The sequence below is a fragment of the Metarhizium robertsii genome (genome assembly GCF_000187425.2).
Source record: "Metarhizium robertsii ARSEF 23 chromosome Unknown MAA_Scf_4, whole genome shotgun sequence".
Classification (NCBI taxonomy): domain Eukaryota; kingdom Fungi; phylum Ascomycota; class Sordariomycetes; order Hypocreales; family Clavicipitaceae; genus Metarhizium; species Metarhizium robertsii.
In genome coordinates this window covers 2,064,021-2,088,394 of record NW_011942182.1, presented here as the reverse complement: position 1 = coordinate 2,088,394, position 24,374 = coordinate 2,064,021, and the positions used below count along the sequence as shown (strand labels likewise).

The 24,374-nt window shown below is 52.9% G+C and overlaps 8 protein-coding genes across 8 annotated transcripts; 4 read left to right on the top strand and 4 right to left on the bottom strand.

The window, feature by feature from the left end:
* Positions 1 to 44: 44 nt before the first annotated feature.
* Positions 45 to 707, bottom strand: MAA_02771 (uncharacterized protein; the record flags this gene model as incomplete). The annotated part of the gene is made up of 1 exon (XM_007820769.1): positions 45 to 707. The coding sequence occupies one exon, from the start codon at positions 705 to 707 to the stop codon at positions 45 to 47; it is 663 nt and encodes a 220-aa protein (XP_007818960.1).
* A 320-nt stretch (positions 708 to 1,027) lies between these two features.
* On the bottom strand, positions 1,028 to 2,735 carry MAA_02770 (aldehyde dehydrogenase ALDH; the record flags this gene model as incomplete). The annotated part of the gene is made up of 3 exons (XM_007820768.1): positions 1,028 to 2,202; positions 2,324 to 2,523; positions 2,608 to 2,735. 3 exons carry the CDS (start codon positions 2,733 to 2,735, stop codon positions 1,028 to 1,030), a joined length of 1,503 nt encoding a protein of 500 aa, XP_007818959.1.
* A 1,848-nt stretch (positions 2,736 to 4,583) lies between these two features.
* Positions 4,584 to 6,514, top strand: MAA_02769 (Major facilitator superfamily domain protein; the record flags this gene model as incomplete). The annotated part of the gene is made up of 4 exons (XM_007820767.1): positions 4,584 to 4,859; positions 4,931 to 5,042; positions 5,100 to 6,131; positions 6,204 to 6,514. The coding sequence occupies 4 exons, from the start codon at positions 4,584 to 4,586 to the stop codon at positions 6,512 to 6,514; spliced, it is 1,731 nt and encodes a 576-aa protein (XP_007818958.1).
* Positions 6,515 to 7,661: 1,147 nt separating this feature from the next.
* Positions 7,662 to 8,792, top strand: MAA_02768 (pantoate-beta-alanine ligase; the record flags this gene model as incomplete). The annotated part of the gene is made up of 1 exon (XM_007820766.1): positions 7,662 to 8,792. One exon carries the CDS (start codon positions 7,662 to 7,664, stop codon positions 8,790 to 8,792), a length of 1,131 nt encoding a protein of 376 aa, XP_007818957.1.
* A 237-nt stretch (positions 8,793 to 9,029) lies between these two features.
* On the bottom strand, positions 9,030 to 11,660 carry MAA_02767 (dihydroxyacetone-phosphate acyltransferase, mrDHAPAT; the record flags this gene model as incomplete). The annotated part of the gene is made up of 3 exons (XM_007820765.2): positions 9,030 to 9,494; positions 9,556 to 11,410; positions 11,485 to 11,660. The coding sequence occupies 3 exons, from the start codon at positions 11,658 to 11,660 to the stop codon at positions 9,030 to 9,032; spliced, it is 2,496 nt and encodes an 831-aa protein (XP_007818956.2).
* Positions 11,661 to 12,327: 667 nt separating this feature from the next.
* MAA_02766 (Ribonuclease P/MRP, subunit p29) lies at positions 12,328 to 13,008 on the top strand (the record flags this gene model as incomplete). Its single annotated transcript, XM_007820764.1, has 1 exon — positions 12,328 to 13,008. The coding sequence occupies one exon, from the start codon at positions 12,328 to 12,330 to the stop codon at positions 13,006 to 13,008; it is 681 nt and encodes a 226-aa protein (XP_007818955.1).
* A 1,731-nt stretch (positions 13,009 to 14,739) lies between these two features.
* Positions 14,740 to 19,551, top strand: MAA_02765 (GYF domain protein; the record flags this gene model as incomplete). Its single annotated transcript, XM_007820763.2, has 4 exons — positions 14,740 to 14,849; positions 15,178 to 15,580; positions 15,658 to 19,162; positions 19,241 to 19,551. The coding sequence occupies 4 exons, from the start codon at positions 14,740 to 14,742 to the stop codon at positions 19,549 to 19,551; spliced, it is 4,329 nt and encodes a 1,442-aa protein (XP_007818954.2).
* Positions 19,552 to 20,192: 641 nt separating this feature from the next.
* Positions 20,193 to 23,306, bottom strand: MAA_02764 (F-box domain protein; the record flags this gene model as incomplete). Its single annotated transcript, XM_007820762.1, has 1 exon — positions 20,193 to 23,306. The coding sequence occupies one exon, from the start codon at positions 23,304 to 23,306 to the stop codon at positions 20,193 to 20,195; it is 3,114 nt and encodes a 1,037-aa protein (XP_007818953.1).
* Between the last annotated feature and the right edge of the window lie 1,068 nt (positions 23,307 to 24,374).

The following is a 24,374-nucleotide window of genomic DNA, read 5'->3' as shown; positions in this document are numbered from 1 at the left end:
GTACGAAAGAATGCCAACGTCAATGGTATAATGCAGACATGTTGTCATAATTCATACTCCCCACTCCTGGCGAGCTCCCACCACGTCCTTAGCACCCACGCTGTCACCAGCGCATCTCTCTTCTTCACGCTCATCTCCTTGGTAATGAACAGTTTGCAGCCTTGTGCAGAATTCAACTCGCGGGCAAGAATCTCTCCCCGTTCATCCGACCATTCGTACTTGACCGCGCTGGCCTTGGTTGACACTGCTGAGAATAGCAATCCCCGGGCAACAACCTGGTGGCCTAGCCCTTTTGCAGCGCGGTGTACTCGGAATCCATTCGCCGACGAGAACAACCGAGGCCGATACGTGCTCATCCCAAAAGAGCAGAGACTATGTCGCGAGACTGATTCAGCGTTGTACAAGAATACTGGACCGGTGATGATGCCCGGATGTTTCAGGTCATATATATGGCGTTTTTGTGTGACAGCGTGAGAGAGTGGTCCTGTTGACGAGGAGGATGGCTTGATAGTGGTATCCAGTCTCTTGACGGTTATGCTTCTTGTTGTATCGCGGAGATGGATCAGCTCATGTGATAGCTCATATAGCGGCTCTGTGGCAGATTTATCAGAGTAGATGACATGGCCGCTTATTCGGAGAGTCGCTGGAGGGAGAAGATACTCCCCATCGGTGGTGACTTCGCTGTATGAAGGTGGCTCAACGTCCATCTCTGTGGATTGCTGCTGCCAGAGCTTGAGTGGAGCTGTGAGATCAATTTGGGGCGGCGTAATCAGGGCCCTTATTATACTACTAAAACCAGTCGTATCCGGTCACGATCGCCGCGCATGTTACGGCCTAGTCTTCGCCAAGATGTGGGATAGACCTAAGACGACTGTCTCGGGTTGTGTGGCTTTGGCGCTCGTGACGTGGGTCCGGAGGCTTGGGCAGCCTCGATGTGACATGTCCAATAATTTGTCAAGGCGATGCACCATGAAGAATGTCTATTTGTCACTTTCGTTTGGCTCTTGGCTCCTACCAGCCATTTCACTCAAAGTCGATTACCCATGTTGATGTGGACGGCTTTAACCTGGCTGTAGGCCTCCAAACCAGCCTCACCAAGCTCTCTCCCAATGCCGCTCTGCTTGACACCTCCGAAAGGAACCTTTGGATCACCGTCATTACTGCTATTTACCCAAACCATACCCGCCTCAATCTCAGATGCAACCCGGTGCGCACGCTCAAGATCTTTGGTGAAGACGGCAGCTCCGAGGCCGTAGGTGGAGTCGTTGGCTCGAGAAATTGCCTCTTCCTCCGAATTAAACCGGCTAATCACCACGACGGGACCAAAAATTTCCTCACGGTAAATTCGCATGCTATCCTTGACCTCGGTGAAGATGGTAGGTTCGATGAAGAATCCCTTGGTGTCAGCATGGAGAGGCTTCCCACCACACACAAGTCTCGCACCCTCGGCCTTGCCGGCTTCCACGTACTCGAGAACTCGCTCATACTGCAGCTTGGAAACCTGGGGGCCCTGATATGTATCAGGACTCCATTGGTCGCCAACCTTGCTGACCGTCTTGGTCTGCTGGACGAATTGGTCGACGAATTGATCATAGACGCTGTCCTCGACCAGGATGCGCGACGTGGCCGTGCATATCTGGCCTTGATTGGACATGATTCCGAGGTGAGACCATTTTACAGCCTGCTCCAAGTCACTATCTGCGAAGACGAGGAGAGGCGACTTTCCTCCCGTCTCCAGAGTAATGTTCTTTAGCGTAGCGGAAGCCATCTTCATGATGTGTCTGGCAGTGGCTGTAGAACCGGTGAAGGCGACCTTGTCCACTAGAGGATGCTCGACTATGGCCGCTCCTGCATCCTTTCCATATCCATTCACGACGTTGACAACGCCGGCCGGGAAGCCGACCTCCTTGATCAATGAGGCTAGAACAAGAATGCTAAGGGGAGTCTGCTCGGCTGCCTTGATAATAACGGTGTTTCCGCACGCGAGGGCTGGCCCGAGTTTCCAAGAGGCCATCGATAACGGGTAATTCCAAGGAATAATTTGGCCGACAACTCCAATGGGTTGACGGATGGTATAGGCGAACTTTTGGTGAGTGGTGGGAATGGTTTGGCCTGAGATCTTGTCCGCCCAGCCAGAATAGTAGCGAAATGTGCCAATGGCTTCCTCCAAATCCACACTGAGCGCCTCGGCATACGTTTTGCCTAAAGTTGGTGTTAGCACGCTGGGTGAATAGCTGTGGGACGTTTGTGCGAGTCGTATTTTGAAGGCCCGAGGTGGGTGATGAAGAGGACGAAAATGGGGCCGACGTGACGGCGAACTCACCATTATCCCAGGCTTCAATCGTAGCAAACAACTCCCTTTGTGCTTCCAGCCGGTCCGCAAGACGGCTTATCAACTTGCCCCTGTCGGACACAGGCATCTGCTTCCATGAGGGGTGCTTCAGCGCCGCATGAGCAGCCTTGACAGCGTCGTCTACATCTTCAGGGCCAGCAGCCTGGACGGTAGCAATTTCGTTTTCAGTACTGCAAGAGAAAGTCTGGGTCAGATTGCCATGGTTTGAAATGTCAACTTGTAGTCTCTGCTGAACAAACGCGTGATGCACTTACGCGGGGTCGAGAGACGTGATGGTCTTTCCGGATCTTGACTTGACAAACTCGTTGTTGATGAAGAGGCCCGTAGGCTGGGTGTATTTTACCCCATTTGGAGCTGTTAGCTGGATGGATGGGGCGCTCATTGTTCCTGCAGAGACGGAGGACTTTTCGACTTGGGAATAGGTGAAGTTGGAGTTTGATATGTAGAGAATGGTCGATGAAGGAGCAGGCGGGGTAAATGTGGTTCAATGCTGTGTCTCTTTCCTAGATGGGACCTGGAGATGCCAAGCGACGAGCTGCATTGGGGCAGTAGACTATCAATAGAGACTATGCATGCACAAGCGAAGAGTATAAAGGCTCACGGGCTCGAGACAAAATGACGGTGTATATAGATCTAACGAGCTTTATCGGCGCGCAAACCCGGGGTAAACGGGGCCGAAATCCGGGGGCTGAGCCAGTTCCAAGGCACTACGAGCAAAAAACAAAACAAAACAAAAGATTAGCAAAACATTTTTTTTTTTTTCTAGAAAAAGCTTGCTTGGTCAGGGGCTCGTAGACTTGCGATGTCTTCAGTACTGGCGATGGCGACGCAGAGCATTGATGGCCGGGGCTGGTCCACGCCAAAACCCTTCTCCTTTGAACAGCATTTGCGCGTAAATGGGTGCAGACGGGTATCCCTCCCATGAACCACGGTTGCAAGCTCGTCACATCTAGCGCTGGGAAACTTGCGACGATGCGAAGAGCGACGCGACCAAGAGGTGCGGACAGCGGATCACGCAAACTCCGCCGAATCCATTTTGTCCGATAGTCTCTCAGCCACTCGGTACAAGTCCCGTGGGCACGTCCGAGATATGGGAATGGCGTGAAGCAGCCGCGTGGCAGATCTGTGAGGACTTGTCTGAAGATGGGACAGGGGAATAAGCATGCCAGACTTGCGACGTGCTTAAGTCCGTAATTGCCGGCACACGACATCAGCGCAGACCAGGAGCCGTTATGCAACGGGAATGGGCGTTATGCAAGTTATGTAACTTATGTATGTTTGTCTCACCCACCCACTCATCATGAGCCATGTTGACGCTCACGTCACCGTCATGACTGATGCCGGCTCGCCGCGTTCAATGAGCAACAAGCTACAGAGCACGGCGTAAGCAGCGAATCCAAAGCAGCAGAAGAAAGCTGCGACAATCGGAGCGCGAGAACCCTGTCTGCCTGGTTGGCGATATCTGGCCGGCGCAACATCAACTGCGGGCTCCATCAAACAAGGCCTTCCTTTGCCCGTCTTGGCGGACTTGCTTGGTAACATGTTGGAACTCGCTCGCTTGAGGCTAGATTAGGCGGCTTACACAATCAGCCCTGCGGACTTGGCGGGTTCGCCAGGGCGCCGTCGAATCGAACAGTCTCAGGTCGGGGATGCACCCGGGCAAGCTGCATGTGGCTGGCCACCCATGATTGTCATGGACTCATGGTACCCTGGGAATGGCAAAATGTCCATGTACAGAGTAATGGTGTGTATCCACCGCACCGACACATCCCGTTATGGCTCATAAGCGCCGGTTGTTGCGTGGTTATTAGGCTATCCAAATTTTGTCTCGTTGTCATGGCCGTGCTGTGAGAATAAGCACCGCTAGGCCTTGGGATCTTCAATGGGTCGTAAACTCCGCATGGCTAACCGCATCATCTCTCCGGATCTGTCTATGTGATTATCAGTGAGTCATGGTAGATTGCAACTTGCTACCGCCGGGGTCATGGTCCAGGCAGGAGGGGGAACTGGATATCGTCGTCGGTTTTCTGCCTATATGTATATCTGGGGACCACCCTGCCGACTCCCTTCAGTATTCCGCTCGCTTCATCGAAGACTTGGGATAACCGGGGACCTTGTTCTATGAAGATATATATATGTATCACTCTTCAGTCTCTTCTTCTCTTCTCCCACTGCGCATTCGTCTTTCAGTTCAGCATAGAACCTAGCACGACACAAAATATTGCCCAGAATGACTAGGACTACTGGCCTAGCGGTCCCAAAGGGCTCGGATCGAACTATTTCTTCAGCATCAACCATCGCCGGGGACCAAGTATCGGAAAAGGCCAATTACTCGAGTGGCGGCGAGGACGAAAGCCGTGCTAATAATCTACAAGAGAAACATGACGATGTGTCATCCACCGTGGCCGACGATGTATCTGACGATACCGAGTATCCTTCTGGTATCAAAATGGTCTTCATCGTTGTTGCCCTCGTCATGAGCGTCTTCCTTCTGTCTCTTGATATGGTAAGCCGCGCATTTAATTGCCCCTTGTTTCCACAAACTTGTCGAAACACCACTGACACGTTTACATGTAGACCATTGTTGCCACCGCCATTCCTAAAATCACCGACGAGTTCAAGGGTCTTGATAAAGTAGGCTGGTATGGTGCTGCCTTTTTCATGACCGTTGGTTCTATGCAGTCAACATGTACGTTGTTCCCGTCTTCATCCTAGTCGCAAAAGTTGCTAACTCCGTCGTGAATAGGGGGCAAGGTTTACAAGTACTTCCCACTAAAGACATCCTTCCTTGTCGCCATCTTCATCTTCGAGCTCGGATCCGTCATTTGCGGTGCTGCCCCCAGCGCAGAGGCCCTCATTGCTGGACGCGCGATTGCTGGTGTCGGCGCCGCTGGTCTCGGAGCTGGCGCTTATACCATCATCGCCTTTTCTGCTCCTCCCAAGCGGCGGCCTGCCTTTACCGGCATCCTCGGTGCTTCGTATGGATTCGCCAGTGTCATTGGCCCTCTTTTGGGCGGCGCATTCACCGACAACGTCAGCTGGCGATGGTGTTTCTACATCAACCTCCCCATCGGAGGTCTCTCCGCCCTGGTTATCTTGGTCTTCTTCCAGACGCCCAAGAGTGCTGTCCCCGTCAAGGCAACTCTCTTGGAAAAGTTCTTGCAGATGGACCCTCTCGGTATTGTCTTGATGATGGGCGCCACCGTCACCTACATCCTTGCTGTGCAGTATGGCGGTGTTGCCCACGCCTGGAACTCGTCTGTTGTCATTGGCCTTCTCGTTGGCTTTGTCGCCATCACGGCGGCCTGGGCTGTCCTTCAGTACTTCCAGGGCGAGCGATCCATGGTTCCTCCTAGACTCGCCAGGGAACGCACCAACTGGGTCATGAGCGCCTTTGCTTTCATCTTTGCCGGCGGCTTCTTCGCCGCCATCTACTACATCCCTATCTACTTCCAGTCCGTCCATGGAACGAACCCAACCATGAGCGGTGTTCGCAACTTGCCGTTCATCGTTGCTGTCACAATCTCTACCATTCTCAGTGGCACCTACGTATCTGCGACGGGCCGATACCAGCCCATGCTCCTCGGGGGTGGCGCCGTTGCCACCGTCGGCGCTGGTCTCCTGTACATGCTTGACGTCGACTCTTCTACCGGTGCATGGATCGGATACCAGATTGTCGCTGGACTTGGTTGGGGAACCGCTTTCCAGATTCCCATGATTGCTGTTCAGGGCTCAGTTTCCCCTGAAGATCTTGCCTCGGCCACCGGCATGCTCCTCTGTAAGTATTTTTGCGACGTTTGTCTTTTCCAACGCGGATCCCCCCAACGACTAACCAGTGAAAACTTTTTAGTCTTCCAAAGTATTGGAGGTGCCTATCTCGTCTCTGGAAGCCAGGCTGCATTCATCAATCAGATGGTCGACCACGTTCTCAAGAACGCACCCCAAGTTGACCTGGGAACCCTTGTCCTCACTGGCGCTACTGAGATTCGACACGCATTCCCTGCGGACCAACAGCCTCTTGTCATTGCCGGCTACATGGCTGGTCTTAAAGTTGTTTTTGCCATGTGCATCGCGGCCACTGGAATCGCCACTCTCATCGGCTGTTTCACTCGATGGTCGAAGCTGAAGCAGGGAAGTATGACTGGTGGCGGCATGGCCTAAGTATAACATGCTTCATAATTGCGGCTCTGCAAGTTAGTTAATGCTCGGAATTGGGTTGATTTAGAATAGAATACTCTAATGACTGCATTGGGAAGTGGGAATACGAAGTTTTGTGTTGGCGCAGGAGGGAATTCTATAATATACTATCGATAGAATTGATAGATGTAGCAGATTAATGAGCACAATCCCCCACATGTTGATTGATCACTCTTACGGATGACCAATAGTCTTAAATATACGAAAAATATGGGCAGAAAAGGGGTCAAAGCACGAATTCTTGCCTGACAGCGAAGTTTGCCCGCTCGTGTTGTTCATGTAGCCTGGCTTCAAGGGTTAGGGTTACAATTATACCCACGGGCACTCACAAAGAGGCCCTTGCTCTCCGCGCAGATCAGACCTGAAATAGTCCAAGTTCGGCACTAGGAACAATAACGCTGAGTGATTTTTCAAAGATTTTGATCCCCCTGTCCATGACCCGCAGTCATTAATTTCCTGTTCGTTACGGCAGAGTTTCGTACCTCGTGACCATGACTGGTGCGGCGGATATGTACGTGGCATGCTTTCCACTTCCAACTCTATTTTCTCAACAATCAATTGAAAACACAATGGTCTTGTAAAACTAGCGAGATTACCAAGTGTCGGGAGCAAGCATGAATACTTCAGGCAGCCAACTTCCCAGCTCAGAACAATACAGTTCAAAGCCATTCGTCATCCTTGTTCTACCCACCACGTACCTTGTGCACGACAGAACAATCGGTATTCACCGCAGACTTTTCATCAATTCATAATAGATTTGGACTGCGAGCCGGGTATATAACACCACCATTTGGCCCGGAGCACATTTCAGTTTTTCATCTTTTCAATTTTTTTTTATCCAACGCCCTACCATTCCAACACCACGGCGTCGCAGCACCGCTCCCGGGGTTTACTTTGAGGCTGCTGACTCATCCGCCTTTTCTCTCATTCCCCATCGAAAACTCCGGCGTCCCCAAATCTCCGCAGCAGAAACCATCACGAACAGACTCCTTTTCAAGGCCATTGCGGCCCCGAAAATGGAAAATACGCTTTTCCCCTCTCTTGTCATTCCCCTCCACCCGCGCCGCCTCACACATTGTCCCTTTGCTCCCCCCTCGGCTTTCCCACTGCAATGCAGCGTCTGGTAGCGCCTCGGATCGGGGCACGTGCTGCCCATGGCCCGCGGCGTGGCCCGTCGCCATACATGTGGTCAAGGTCACTACGGACGGCCGTCGAGACCGTGCCGTCCTCGCCTATTCGCGTGCTCCGCGCGGTCGAGCAGGTCCGGAGATGGAGGAGGCCGCACACGGTCAACTATCGCAGCGTAGGGCTCGTTCCCACCATGGGAGCCCTCCACGAGGGTCATCTTGCCTTGATCCGGGCCGCGGCCAAGGAAAACCACCACGTTGTCGTGAGCATCTATGTCAACCCGGCCCAGTTCGGCGTCCAGGAGGACCTGTCGTCCTACCCGGTGACGTGGGAGACCGACACCGCTGCGCTGGCCAAGCTCGATCGCGAGCTGGCTGATGACGGGGCCAATCTCGGACGCATATCCGCCATCTTTGCGCCGACTACGCCCGAGATGTACCCCTCCGGGTTCCCAGGACAGGCCGTCGATAGCAAGGGGAGCTTTGTCACCATCACGCCCGTGGCCGAGGTTCTCGAGGGCGCCAGCCGGCCTACCTTCTTCAGGGGCGTCGCCACGGTCTGCATGAAGCTCTTCAACATCGTGCAGCCGGAGCGTGTGTATTTCGGGCAGAAGGATGTCCAGCAGACGGTTGTCATCCGGCGCATGGTCAAGGACCTCATGGTGCCTACGGAGGTGGTCGTCTGCCCGACCGAGCGCGAGACTGATGGCCTGGCCATGGCTTCACGCAACGTCTACCTCGGCACTCGCCGTCGCGATGTCGCCATCGTTCTTAATACTGCCCTGCGAGCTGCTGAAAATGCCTACCGCGGAGGACACACCGATCGCGCCACCATCCTTGGCGCTGCGCAGCATGTTTGCGCCATGATGCTCAGGGCGCAGATGGACATGAAGCCAAGTGAACGGGCTCAATTTGAAGTCGATTACATTTCCCTCGCCGACCCGGATTCTTTGCACGAGGTTGATGCCGTCGATGTGGCAAGGGGTGCTGTTTTGAGCGGCGCGGTGCGAATGTTCCCTGTAGAAGAGCCGTATGAGGGCGAGGATCTGGGCCATTCCGGTGGCCCTGCTGTCAGATTAATTGACAATATCATTCTACCGCCCAAATCAACTTGAGTTGTCTTCTACGGCTCGGGTGCGTCAGCGGCTATAGCGGTTTAGCCGCTGCTATTGTTGTACATTATAAAGAGGGCAGCGGTTTTGTTCATGTCTGAGTCGGCTCTTTTTGGCTCGGGGCTTGGATACTTTGCGCGGGGTTCAGCGACGTCAAGACCAAGACGTGGCATGCAAAAGCGTTGATATTTATGGGTATATAGACGTTTTCGGGTTGTACAAATATACATATTCATATCTTTACAAATGTGCCCGCTGGTTCAGCTTCTTCCTCCTCCTCCGCACATCCTTCTTGTGCGCCTCCTGTTCCTCGACACTGAGCCGACTGGGAACTTTGTTCTTCCCCTGCTTCTCGCCGTCCACAGCCTCGGCGAATAGCTTGGCTCCCAATTGGTCGGTCAATCTTAGCACACGCACACTGACCGTGGCCCCGTCTCGTCGGTTCTTTCCTTCTCGTCGTGAACTGGCAATCTTTTCCGTGAAATCCCAAAGTTTACCTGCAGCAACGAGGGCACCGGTTTTGGGGTCTCGCGACGGCCGCCATTCTGGATCGAGTTGAATCCTAGGCGGGATCTTGGGGTCCTTGGACTTGACTACGTGAATGATTTGATCTTGCTCAAAACGGGTGTATGAGTTCTTGAGGGTCTCCTTGTTGACGGCTTCAAAGTACGACAAATCTCCTTGGTGGTAGAGAGTTTTACCCAACTGTTCAGAGTTAGTTAGTGTACATGTATCATAAAGATGCCAGTTCCACTTGATCACTTACTAGCTGAGCGCTGTTCTGTGCTTTGTTTTGCTCAACCCAGATTTCTCCATTGCTCCCAGGTGGTGGTGATAGGCCCATCAGCGAGACTGCCGCAAGCCAGCTGGCTTCTATGAACGGCCAAATCAAGAAACAATAGAAGTCGTAATTCTCGCGGCCTGCCTTGCGTTCTTCCACGGACAGCCCGATTGTGGTGACAGTGCCGTTCTGATCTCGATCGAGTCGAACAATATGGTCTGCCTCGAGACCATGGAGAGTGTTGTCCAAGTTTGTGACAAGGCCATCGGATCCGAAAATGAATTCGCCGCGGAACAAAGAGGACAAGAAGAAGACTTGATCCTTCAGTTCTGCGTATGAGATATCTTGCATAGCAGGCCCACCACCACGCTTAACATGCATGTACATTGCCGCACTAACCAAGGCCTCATAGATGAACAAATGAATCGTCATGTTTCGGTAGAAAGACAGCTGGAAGCGGTCGACCGCATAGAAGGTCGGCTCGGCTAGGCCATTGACAACGCCGACAAGGTCCTTGCCAAGCACATCCAAACCACGATTGATAATTTCAGACGTGGGCGCGTTTCCAAAGTGAGCAACACGCCCTCCCTTGGCACGAATTCGGGCAGTGAGCCATTCAACACGGCGGATCAACTCTTGTAAACCAACTCCACGACCACGCAGAGTAAGCAGAACTGTGCCAATGAGAGCAGTTGGCATAACGACAGACACAGCATTGATGTCACTTAGCACCTTGTACCCCATGGTCCTCAAAATCTTTTCACGAGCGGCTCTCACGTCAGGCTTGTGGTGGTCGGTGTCTAAGCCAGGGGGAATAGACGGAAGGCGAGTTAACTGCTCATCAACAAACTTGCGCAGGCTCCATGGCTCATGAAATCTGACGTCCACTCTACCAAGCTTCAATGAAAGAACAGACGAGCCACCAGAAACGAAGTCTGCCAAATTCTCCTTTTTTTTCGGTACCCCAAGCAACTCAGTGACATAGCCCTCGGTTTCAATGACTTTGTCATACTGAGTACTGACGGGACAAACAATTGCGTCATCAACCCGCCCAGATAGAATGCTGTCAAGAATAAAGCTCAGAATGCCGAACTTCGGCGGCAACAGCTTCCCGGTGCGAGAGCGCCCTCCTTCAATAAAACATTCAAAGTTGTAGCCCTCTTGGAGCAAGGTGTCGATGTAGCTCTGAACCAACGTGGTATATAAGGCATCGTCACCAAATGATCGCCTGATCCACATGGCACCAGCATGCTGCAGGAAGCTGCCGAGGAGCGGGATGTTGAGATTATCTCCGGCAACGACAATAGGCAATGTTAAGCCGAGGCGATAGCAAATGAGCTGCAGTGAGACGTAATCGACGTGAGATCGGTGGCTGGGTAGGAAGATGATGCTCTGTTTCTTCTTGGCAGCAAAGTCAGCAACCTTTCGTAGGCGCAAAACTTCTTCGCTGGACACGTGGATTCCTTGGTGATAGGCTCTGGTCAAAAGCTGGGTAGCCATGTAGTAGGCCCCTCGAATAAATGTCTTGCTTTCCATCTTGCAGATCATGTCGTCGGTCATCTTATCTGCGACTTCCTGGAGCCCATTCTCGAGAGCGTTTCGCCTCTGGGCGCACTTTACTCCAAAGTCTTTGTCATCCTTGTTTATTAGTCCTTCCTTGACTTCAACGGCGACCCTGTCCTCTGCAAGCTTTGTGATGCGTTCCTGAAGCAGTGGTGCTGACAGAACCATTGACTTCATATTCTCTGAAAAGCCGGAATAAAAGGCCGGTTGACCAATGACGTTGTTATATGCTCGCCATCCCTGACCCGAAACATACAATGACACTTCTCGAAGGAATCTACAGGACGACCAGTCAGTCTGTGCTTCAGCTCATGTCGCCGACTCTCATGGGATATGTAGGTGTCGCGGTACTGTAAAGGTTCGGCGCGGAACGAGGCAAATTGGTTCAGCAATGCCTCCTCCTTGCCCTCATGGCCACCCTCCGGCTCAACATAGCCACTAGGTTGCAGGGTGATCTCATCGCCGAGAATCTGTAGATCGGGAGCAGAGCTGCTGCCAGCTTCGGCGGGCTCGTCGTTGGGTGGCATGCTTCTGCCGGCGATGGACGGCGCGAGATTGAGAAGGAATATGTGGTGCCACGGGCGCCGATGGCTGAAGCGAGATGCTGAGGATCAAACAGCAGGCTCGACCAGTACGGCATCCCCCACAAATGTTGATGCTCTGAACGACATGGAATGGAGTTGAGAAGCCAACAGCGAGAGAGCGAGCGGCCAGGATAATAGTACTATTGTGGGGGAAGCTGGCCGATTGCACGACCAGCCGAGGGAATGGCCAACATGTGAAACCATTGGTGGGAGCTTGGGCCAGAATCCCAGGTGCCGACATGGACATCTGGACACATGCATCCGCCACTTGACCAAGTCGGCCGCTGGTGGCCCCGCATAGCAGCAACCGAGCCGCCTGTGGCTGAGCACTGCTGGCCTGTAAACTCAAGCATTGAACCGACTGGTCCGCTACATGTGGGGCAGGGCAGACTCGGACCAGGCCTGACTGATCAAGAAACTTGAAAAGATCACAAATGTCAGGGAAGCCACCTATCGGGAATCTTCTTGCCCAGCAGCCAGATATCTGCATAGTCACACCACGCCTCCTCGAAGCCCGCTGAGGCTAAAACGACTCCTTTACGACATTATACAATCCCTGACATCTTCCATCTGTGCATGAGTCTGCGATCATTGTCACGGGCCAGCAAATATGGCGGCAACAACCCCCCAACAGCTTACGAAAGATCTTCTTGCCAGAGCCCATTCTCCAGATAGTGTCAACCGCATCTACAATGAAAAAATCCTACACCGTGCTCTACATCTTCGGCCATCTTCCCCCCCGCCCGCCGCAGTCAATGCTCGAACCGCGCGAAGAAAGATTCGGGACCAAAAAAAGGCAAGGAGCAAGGCCCGTCCGAAGCCTCTTTCATCTCGAGAACGGCGGAAGCTAGGGCTGTACGACATCCCCAAGGACGGTCAGAAATACAGCATATATGAGCCACTCTACGAACTATGGCAAGGCTATGCGAGGGAGATTTTGGGACGTGATATATTCCGTCGTGGCCCCGAGGCAGCGGCCAAGTTGGCCAGCGCGGAGCTCCATGGTGCGCTTACCGAGGTCGTTAGAAGCCGATGTCCGGGACGTGTGGGCTTGAAGGGCATCATTGTTCGCGATCGCAAGTTCGTTATCGAGATAATCACTGAAAAGAAGGGCATCAAGATTATCCCCAAAGAAGGAACGACATTCCGTATTGAAATTAGGCCCGAGACGACCCAAACGGCCACTGATTCGAAACCCTTTGTGTTTGAAGTCTTGGGAGATCAACTGATGCTTCGTTCCGCGGACCGCGCCAACAGAAAATTCAAGCAGCACTTTCTCCCCGATCTTTAAGAGCTGCCTGTTATGACGGATACGTCATTTATCCTAGGAATGAACAGCTTTGCACGAAGCCTATGCTGAAACCTTCTAGAGCAGTTTCAGTATCCCGGGCTTCTGTTCTGGTTATCTCCAGCTCATCAGGACGGCTTTGCTTAATCCACCTTGTACCCATCTGTGCAATGCCCATCTGTGCAATGCGGATTGAGATTTGCATCACTCTGCTTTAGGTAGATCCTGGGCAAAGTCAAATCCGTCAGACATCCCTCCCGTTTGTCACAGTTAGCACCCATATCTCAGTCTCTTTTTCGCCATGCCCATCACAGTAGCATGGTTGTGTTGAAACTGGCAATATATGACTCGGGAGTACGTCATTCAAGGATTCGCTTTGGCAGGTTTCTGTACGACATGCCCTTTCGACTCAATTACTCCAGCATTCTGAAACCTTCCTTCCACTTCCATTGGAAAGTCGTCAACTGAAACGATTTACAACCTAACCAACATAACTTGCAGAAGACGGAAGATCTGTTCGCAGGCTCTGGGTTCACAGATTTGACATATTTTGTTGAATCAAGCTGTCGTGTGACTAACCGACCGTTTTCAATCAAACATGTCTTAAAGCACTAGTGGTATACAATATTAAAATCCACCAGATCAACGTGTAGCCACCATGTAGCGTAGAAACTGGCTTCTCCGGTGTAATTACGCTTCCCGAAGGGTCACAAAACGTGGACACGATGCCTCGTGATCCCCATTCCAAGAATTATCAATGCCCCCCAAAAATTGTACGCTAGACATGGAAGCTGACTTTGATGTTAAGCGTCCATCAAGGGCTTTGGAAGAACGTCCCCGGGCACTGGAAGTCAAAAACATGGCCAGAGTTCACCACTAATTGGGGCCTTGGGAAAGGCAAAAATAAGATTCCGTTACAAAAGCAGAGTTGCAAAAGTGGATTCTCGTCTCGAGTGTGTATAAACTTATTCTTGCTGAGGTAGTGACCTGGTATCAAAGCTTAAACGTCCAGCCCTACGCCCGCGTGAGTCGCTTGAGAGCCTAATAAAGGACCTGGTACGCGCAAACTTTGAAGCACGCGTTCTGCACGCATATTGCCTGCCATATTGCACATATGCTCAAGTGCTCTCCACGTTAGGATTCAGCCCTCACGAAGCGGCGTCGGTTAAAGGTCGGAGGGGCTTCTTCCGGCTTAGCGTTGCATGCCTCCCAACTTCCAGCCACTCAAAGGACTTGGAGAGCTGGTGGTGGACTTGAAATCCAGCCACTTGTGTTTGGCCCGCCATCCCCGTCACTTTGGTCAGTGTCTGCACACTGGCAGCGCTGTCTTCCGGCGCCTGCCAACCTGCGTCGACGCAATGGAAGTGGCACCGAGGGGGGCAAGTGGCTGCACCTCGACTTCTCCGTATTGCAATTTTGCCTTTTGCCCAAACCTCAGGTTTTTCCCACCTACTAGCCTCACAGCTCGACTAGCTTTCCGTCAACTTCCACCTTACGCTTTGTATGCCATACACGACTTCACCGCCAGCCCTCTACGCGTACTTTTGCATTGCTTAATCGCTCCGAAAGCATCTTTTGCATCGACCTCTACTTGTACAATCAGTATTACACCCACACTCACCCATCCGCACTTTTTGACATTTCGTCCACCACAAACACGGACGAAAGAAACCCTTAACGAGGCGCGACCTTCTAGCACAACACACAACACACGACCCGTGGGTGCAGAACAGTATGACGTCCAATCTTCCTTCCAGCTTTGCCTCGGCTGCAGCTGGTCAGAATGCGAATCGGGATGCGAGGAGCGGCAGAGGAGATGGAAGGGGAGCTGCTGGAGGTGACTGGTGAGTTCGATATTTGCCCATTGTTTTTTCCTCCACCGCCAATGCCTGCGCATTTTCCATGCTTGATGTTTCTGTAATGACCACATTGTTTGAATTTTCTCTTGGAGACGCTTCCCTTGCGGCAATGGCACCATGTCAATTTCATTTTATTTACCTTTTTTTTTTTTTGCGGCATACTTTAACGCACCGCGTCTCCCAGGTCGATGGGCACGTGTGGTCAGTGCGGATGCCGCCTGATGCCCAGCTTCTATCGTATATCTATTCACAATCATCCTGAAGCTATAAGCGAAATCAAATTTGCGCAACTATCGCTAACTCTTCTGGTTAGGTCGCGCAGAGACGGCCGGTCTGCTAATGGCACCCTCACCCTTCGACGCTCCTCAACGACCCCCATCGGCCAAGCTTCACAGTCAGCTCCCTCGACCGACCACGCCGTCCAGCAACCAATTCCCGTTGACACAACCCCAGTGCTGCCCTCAAATTACGACGCTGGACCTGCGCGATATACCAAGGATGACCTATTGGGATTGTATCGGTCGCAAAAGCCAGGTGATGATCCGACACGCCTCTTTATACCAGGATGGGACCCGACACACGTTAATGGCGGCAATGTAAGGGGCTGGGGAAAGACCAACGACAGTAATGTTCCACAGGAACCCGGTGCCTGCTGGGACCATGATGGACATACTGCTCCCATGGGCTTGCACGAATTTTCGACAGATGAAAAGGAGGTAGGCTTTCCGACTGAGGCAATCGCTTGTGTTTTGTGTTGTCTCACAGCGGACTAATGTCATTCTTTCTGATTCAGGCCTTTTCTACCGAGATCAACTCGCCTCTGAAACCCCCAACGCAAAACAAAGACGGCCATCAGGGAAATGTGAATGGCCGGAAGGCTTCCATTTCCCAGGGCTCCGGAAACTCGTTTGGGGTCATATCTCCCTCATCCGCTACGCGACCGGGAACCCGACGACGCGAAACTCTTGAATCGAACCCATTCAGTGGTGCCCTTGTTTCACCAACTGCAGCGAACAGGTTTTCTCGGGAGGATTCCTCGCCATGGACGCAACGGAGAAGCAATGACTTGCGAGAGTCTGAGCCAGATGACGGTGAAACCGACGCAGCAGCTGCGCGAGAGTCTACCACTAAGCTGCCCTTTGGGAACCTGATGCGTTCGAATACTGCCGGTAGTGCCGGGATGACATCCATGTGGCCTTCTTCGAACCCAACAACCCCTGCGGGTGGCGGTTTTGGCAACTTTACAATGCCGTCCTCATCCGCGATTGGGGACAGGAGGGCTGGCGGCGCCGCGCCTGGTGCGAGTGGTAGTCGTTTAGCTCATTTGATTCCCAAGGATACTTCGGATAACAATGTTGCCAAATCTGGCGACACCCAAAACCCTCCATCACAGCACTCCTGGCGAACACGTCCTCGCACTGATACTGACCCATTTGGTGACGACGAATTGTCTGGAAGTGCCGTCCTGGGTGGCGCACAAGACACCGGTTCGGCTGGGCACTCCCATGTCAGTCGCGTAGGTGTACTTGGCACTCCTGTGAAAGGCTCAACAAGCGACTTTGGGATGTCAGGCCTCAATCTTGGACTCCAGCCAGGGCACGACGGACCAGCCAGTCCGTCAGAAACCAATCCTTATCGCAGCCCTCCTGCGGAGCGTCATGAACATGATGAAGCGGAAACCGGTGCTGGCGAGCAACCCCTCGCAGCAGGACACAACGAACCACCAGCCACCTTCGGGTCTATATCCAGGGGATTCGGTGCGCCTAATTTCGAGGGTAGTGACCGCAGTCAGACTTCCAGCGTTGGCGCAAAAGGTTATCCGTTGGGAGGTTTGTCCGGGTGGCCAGCGCCGGCCGGGCCATCTACAGGAACGCCGGACAGAGAACGGCCCAGCTTTGGCAATCCATTTGGCAGTTCTTTGTTCAGTCCCGTTGGAGATATACAGTCACCAGGCCTGTCCAACCTAGGTAACGTATTTGGAGCCCCTGGCGTTGGTCTTGGCGCAGGAAGCATTGGCCGTGGCAGCAAGCTTGGGTCGCTCTTCCCTACGGCGATGCAGGCCCAAATGCAAGGACATGATCAAGAGCATGGCATGAACGACACCTTGCAGGGCCACCCCCTAGGAGCTATTGGCCGAGGCAATTTGCCTGGTCCAGCACGGGATACCGGAAGCCCTATGCGACCCAACAGGGGCGTCTTCGAAGAATTGTTCCCATCAAGCGACAGTGGTCGATCGCATACAGGCTTTAGTGCGCCTGACAATGTCCAACAAGTTGGGGTCGGAGGATCTCAATCATTCACGCCAGTCACTGGTGGTATACCGTTCGGTGGTGCCCAAGGAAGTGCAGACCCTTCTGGAACTCAAACCAGACAGATGGTTATGCCTGATAGGATGAGGTGGGTGTATCTTGATCCTCAAGGGCACATGCAGGGACCTTTTACTGGACTAGAAATGAACGATTGGTACAAGGCCAACTTCTTTACCCCTGATCTTCGAGTCAAGAAGATTGAGGATTCAGATTTCGAACCCCTTGGTCAGTTGATACGCCGCATTGGCAACTCACGCGAACCATTTCTGGTACCGCAAATCGGTATTCCACATGGCCCAGCTCCTCAAGGCGGCCCGTTCAATCCAACGACAGGTGGTGGTGTCATCCCGCCACTGAGCGGAGTGTTCCCCAGCTTTGGTAGAACACTGACGGCGGAAGAGCAAAATAACCTTGAACGAAGAAAGCAGGAGGAACAGTATATGATGGCCCAGCAGCGAGAGTATATGATGCGCCAGCAGACCATGCCCAAGTTCCCAATGCCAGGCCCCGGGCTCCAGCATCATTCCAGCGCTCACAGTCTGCAAAGCCAGCCAAGCTTCGGCAGCATGACGTCACCCATTGGTGTTGCCCCCCAGCAACAGCCCATTGGAGCTGCCGCTCCGCAGCATGGTTCTTTTCCGGATACTCAAACAGGGGTTCAGACTGCCGGGAGAGGTGGTTTGGGAAACGGAGACCCCTTTAGAGTGGACGAGTTAGTCGGTCTATCTGTGGCTGAGCGGGAGGTTCTTGCAAGTATGCGTGGTGCTAGTGACGAGGTAACGGATGATCAGCAGCAAGCCGCAGACGCAGGATTTAGGGGAAGCCTTCCTGATACCGAACAACTTGCCGAGGACCAGGAGGGCTTCCGTGGTAGGCTGAAGGAATTTGAGGAATTACGTGCCCAGCATGAGGCAGAGCGGCTGACTGAGTTGGCAAGCGAGAAAGAGACTAGTTCTGCTGTTGACACTACCCTCGACACTTCCGCTCCTCAGCATCCTACTCGGGGCGGGAAGGGGAAAAAGAAGATTTCTGAGGATGGCACCTTGTCGCTCACCCAACAGGTGCAGAAGGCACAGGCTGCTGCCGCTGCAAGTGTCCAGCCAGTGGAACCCGACATGCCAATGCCATTTCCTCCTCCTTCATCCGCTACACCTCTCCCCGCGCCGACAGCTCAACGAGCACGATCCAACCTACCTGAGCAATATAGCCGATCTCAAAGCGGTACTCCAGATGCGGCTCAACCCCCACCCCTGGCTCCATGGGCAAAGGAGCCAGGCCAAGAGGGGACAAAGGGGCCCAGTCTGAAAGAGATACAAGAAGCTGAGGCTCGCAAGGCTGCGAAAGCTGAAGAAGCCGCCGCCGCCCTCCGCAAGGCTGCAATCGAGCAGGAGGCTGCCCTGATGCGAGAAAAGGAAAGGCAGGCCGCTGCTGCCGCTGCCGCGGGTCTTCCTGCCACGAGCACCTGGGGACACGGCTCTCCTGTATCTGCCTCTAGCCCGTGGACCAAGCCGGGGACCAACAAGGGAACATCTTCTGGGCCCACGACATCTAGCTCTGCTAGTAGTAAGAAAACATTGGCCGAAATTCAACGTGAGGAGGAGTTTCGCAAACAGAAAGCAAAGGATACTGCTAGTCAATCCGGGATGCCGGTGAATGTTTCCAAGAGCTATGCCAATCTCGCGGGCAAGCCTAATCCTTTACCTTCTCCATCTCTACCACAGGCTGCAAGCCCATCCATTGCCGGTTGGGCAACCGTTGGTGCCGGCGGCAAGGTCAAGGTACCAAACGGACCAGCGGCCGCCCAAGTTCCACGGTCTCTAAGCTCCTCTAATGTCAAGGCACAAGCTCCAACATCTGGTAGACCTATCGGCAAGCCGGCTTCGACTGTTGGCAGCGTCGGCAGTAAGGCTGAGCCGGCCAATGTAGCAATGGAAGAGTTTAACAAATGGACGGTGCGAGAGCTGTCCAGAGGAGGTCTCAAGTGCGATTGTAAGTCCCAATGCACTGCCAGTGCAAGACGAGCAGACATCATGCTGGCGAGGACTCGGACTAACCCTACTGTCACAGTAACTTCGCTCCAAGCCGACTTGAATATGTTCCCTCTCGACTCGAGCATAATTGCAGATGCCGTCTACGCCAGCTCTACCACAATGGACGGCAATCGCTTCGCTGCTGAATATGTGCGGCGAAAAAAGCTGGCTGAAAAAGGTGTTGTAGAGAAACAGTCACCAGGAGAAGCCGCGAAAACAGCCGCGGCTGGAGGTGGATGGAGTGAAGTCGCAAAGCGAAGCGGAAGTGCCCAGCCTAAAGACGCCGACGCCGGAATCCAAGGCGCTGGCTTTAAGGTAGTTCCAAGCCGAAAGAAGGGCAAGAAATAGAGACATCGCTCTTCCACTTCTCGAAGGAACGCCGAGCCTAGGAAAAAATCCTTGTTTGAACGTAGGCGCTGAGTGTCAAATGATTAGCTTCGCTGGAGGCAGCAATTTGGGATGAAGGCAACTGTGGTTTGCGAAACTGCTGCTGTTGCATCTGTTTGGAGACAACCTGTTCTGGCTTTGAATGCGTGGTTTCGACGATGCGGAGAAAACTAAATGTCTAACGTATGAGAGCTGTGGTGAAGATTTGTACAGCGTGTAGGAGCCATTTTGTCCAAATATGGTAGCAATTGAAGGCCTCGATAGGGGCAGAAGCGTTGTCAAACTGACATGGAAAATGTTCACACCTTGAATTAATACGGCGTCTTATGTTAAAGGTACTGGGTGATGCACAACCGTATATTGACAATCAAAGGACGCATGCAGTCACAAGACGCGACGAAGAGGGACTTGTTTTCACGTCATAATACGCCACTCTTGTTGGCTTTGGGGTTTATGTATCCATTTATATCTTTGGGGTCGTTTAACAAATCATCGCACCAGCATCATTTGCCCTCGAGATGTCTCCGTATTTCTCCGTCTTTGATGACCATTCCCCATCCACCCTTCATCCTTGTGTCTTCTCCTCTAGAGGGAGGACACGTCTATTTCGAGAGCTTTAATCCCTCCATCAGGGCTTCCAGCGTATTCCAACCCTCTGATCCCTCCCAATTCTCCTTTCCGCGGCTCATGACGCTACGAATTGCACTGCGCGCTTTGCCTTTCCATTTACTGCCCACCGTGTCGACGTCGTGTGCCCAGTTCTCCAAAATGGATACAAGCTCATCAGTTCGCTTGACCACCTCTGTCCATCCCTTCAGATCTGTTGTCCAATCTGCCGAGTCCGCAGCCACCTCGCCTGGCAAGAGACCGCTGCCAGACGACCCCACGGCTGCTCTCCACGCGCGCTCAGACGCATCAATGGCGCCCGCATAGTCCCTTCTCCATGTGCGAAGACGAGACAGAAGGGACCATAGCTCGGCGCGGTGCGTGATGAGTGGCACGATCTCTTCTTCTAGGAGACGCGTGACCAGGCGTTCCATGGACCCTCGCGGTGGCTCGTAGATGCCTGTTCCGGCAGGTTTTTCTTTGGAGATGACTACGTCCTGGAGGAGGGCGGTGAGAACGTCGGCGTCGATGGCGTCTTCGGTCTTGCGGATTCGCAGGATGTGGGTGAAGGCCAGGACCATGTCTGGCACGTCGGAGGGCTGCATTCGAGCAGCGAGCGTGAGGACATTGTCCCAGATTCGCCAGTTGTCGTGGGCAATGGACGCGCCTTTCTTGTAGGCAGCTAGGGATTTGGATAACAAGGTGGCAGGGTCGCGAGACTTGTCTCCTGGATCCTCTAGGACGTCGTCCTCCTCCTCGTCATCTGCGCGAGCAGCGGCTTTGGCTTCATTGTTTGCTGGAACTGTGCCCTTTTTCTCGGCAGTTACTTCGCAGTACAAGCTCCACAAGGCACTTCCCAGATTGCTCCAGGTTCTGGCATCTTCACCGCCAGCCACGTCATTAGCAGTGCCTATAGAGCGGCTGTATGCCTCTGCGGCATCGTCAAATTGTCCCAGGCGAAGGCTAATATCGCCAAGGCGGCTCCAGAGGTCGGGGCTTAGTCGATTAACAGAGGTGGCTAGTTTGTAGGCTTCGCGAGCCTTTACCATATCTTTCTGCGCGAGGTAGTACTCCCCGAGAGACTTTTGGGCCCTAGCATACCGCTGCTTAGAGATGATCCATGCCTGCTCATAGTGCTTGGGATTGTTTTCCAGATCTCCTAGTATGCACCAAAGTCTGGCGGCATTGGGCGGTGGAGGACTGCGTTCGGGGCCCTCGAAGCTGGTTGCCTTGAGATACATGACGTCTTCAACATCTTGGTCGTCTGGATCAGATGTTGCAGAAGCATCTTCGGCTGTGGGGTGGAACAGTCTCCAGCGAACAATAGACTTGGCCTTTTCGTCACCACCACTGCCACGGCCGTCCTCATCCTCGGAGGCGGCAGCGCTGGCATAACACAGGGCAACTTCCGCCCAAAGCCGCAAGCGCTTGAATATTTCGAGGGCGGAGGTAAGAGAACCCACTCCAGCCCACGCGTAGGCGAGCTCTGATTCAAGATGCCATCGGGGTGGTGTAGACAGGGCATCGATGTACCGGAGACGAACATGAGCGGGAGCCGATTCAGTTGCTTTAGGAGCGGGTAAGAAGGATGTAGGAACTTGGGCCTTGGGTGATGATACCACATTTTCGTGGCCAGGGGCGGTGACTTGAATAGCCGGCACGTCGCTCTCATTTGTTGTCCTTTCGTCAGACTCTTTAGTGAGTTCGGTCTCGGCATTTGTGTCTGTAAGAACCTGGTCTGCCACAGCTTGCAGTTGCAATACACCACGTTCTACCGTCCTGCTGCGGTGGACTTCAATCCGTGATCGCACGAGCAATGCCTGTGTATAAATTTGCCAGTTGGTGGATTTATCGGCGAGAACTCGAACAGCGTAGGGTAGTATTTCCTGTGACGTAAGAGTATCAACGGGCGAGAAGGCATCTTTCAGAGTTGCCTCTGTGAGAAGTATGATTTGATCAAGGGGGGCAAGCTGGGGTTGATTATCCGGAGATACATCTGCCAAGGAAGGCGGTAATTCCTTCTCCTTGTGTCCGTCCCTGTCATGATGGTTTGAAAACTGTATTTCCTCCAAGAGAGTGTCGTCGTTGAGCTTCAGCGCGTCTGGCTTTGCCTTTTCCTCCTCATGACCTCCATCCTCCTCAATGAGATCCTGGTCAGTGCTGCTACGGGCAAGGACAACCAGCTGACTGACACTGTTCTCTTGAAATTTAGTTCGCTTGCCAAGAGCGCCGGACAGGGCGTACTTCAGTCCGGTAAGTTGAGCGGCTTCTTCGAGAGCATCCTTGGCCTTTCCGTGGCGTCCAAGGAGGATGTAGTTGTTAGCAGCTTCAACTAAGAAGTAGGCCTTGTTTTCGCGGCCCCATGATTCTGCTTCAGACCACACTTCGTTGCCGGCTATTTGGTCACGGACCGTGTCCATGTCGATCAATATTCTAGAAACCAAGCTGGGGACCTCGCTCCATTGCGAGCTCTTTGTGAAATTAGACCCAGGGCCGAGACTAGGTTGGGTAAGTAGTTTGTAATGCCAGATGTTGATGCGAAGTCTGATCCATGACAGGCTATACCTGACAGAGCGACTTTCTTCATCTTGGAAATAAACGTCCACGGTGGTCAAGGTCTCGCTAGCTAGGACCGAGTTGAAAACGTATCTAGCCAGAGAGAAGAGCTCAAGGTGAGGAATGTGGCTGTAAGGAGACACACCATCAACTTCAAGATGAGCCAAGCAGGCTTTATGCAACTGCGTCAGAGCGGCAGACTGGTCTGTATCAGCGGATAACGGCGCAGTCCAAGCCTTGCTAAATCTCGATTGGATCAACGCAAGCCTGTCCGCAGGCACCACGGGTCCGGTTACGTTCGCTTGAAGAAAGATATCAAGAGCAGCCAGGCCCACATAGAGACTCTCCCGAGAAGGAATGGCAGAGATATCGACAGTAGATGGCGCGCCGGGCTGTTTTTGCCGTGGCGAACTGGCAACTTCGGCTACATGAGCTTGGATCAAACGAGCTGCTGTTTGGCCCTCGGCCAGGATAGAGAGATTCGTGGCGGCATCGTGATGTGAGGACGAGGCTGATATTTTCCAGGCCGCCGGGTCCGGGCTATGCGCCGCCATATTTCGCCTCCCCCCGTCTTTATCAAAGTTGAAGGTCTGCCGTCAAATCAGAGTGGGAGCTGTTTATGGGAGGTTTTGGCGATTGAAGGGTCGAGGTTTGCGCGTGGCAGCCGTTTTCTTGCTGATGAAGTAGCTGAAGTGATGGAGGGGAAGAGTTGGTCAAGAAAATTCGACCTGGTTGGAGGCATCGTCAGTCACATGGAGATTTCTACAGTTGTGGCACCAAAGCATTTAACCCGGGGCCTCCTTTGTCTTTTTAAAAAAAAAAAATGTGTCATTTTCTTCAGTACTATACTTTTGTACGGGGATAGTCCGTAGTGTGCTTTTCCTCGCTTTTTCTCGTCGTGTTGCTTTCATCCTGCTCGAGTGAAACCAGACATTTTTTACCATGTGCCATGGTGGGGGCGGGGCACAAAATTTTAAATCTTCACTTGCCCCTCCATGCATGTATTAAAGCAACCTCGACCCTCACAATTTACAAACCTGCCTCACAACACTGGTCACACTAAAATCGACTCGTAGCAATATCGGCCTGAGATGTACATATGTACATACTGGACACAGCCTCGCCTTTAAAGAATGAGGCAAAAAAAGACCAAGCGTCTCCAAATGTCGCATCCACAATGAGCCTGGTGAGCCGTCCTCATCTCTTGAAAAGCAGTCACAGCAAATAGAAGAACAAGAGACTAATAACATTACGGAGTACACAGGCCAAAAGAGAGAGAGAGAGAGAGAGAAAAGAATATCGCTCTCGGGCAAGTTTATTGGATAGGCTGACGGTGATGACAGGGTTCTGCATCCACTGCTCGAGTCCGTCCCGCATCAAAACCGTATCGCCCAGAAAATGACTCGGCCCACAGCTCGGTTTAATATGCTTGCTGCCATGGGGGAACGGAAATATTCTTGGCTGAAGCGTTGAAAAATTTTCTCCCCAAAATTGCCTCCCGTTTGTCATTGATCAGTGTGCCTGGCCCCGCAATGTTTTCCTGGCATGGCCTCATGCGTTCATGGGCTGACCATTCATTCGCCAGACATAGTGCCATTCCACCAAAACACCACCGCGCGCGA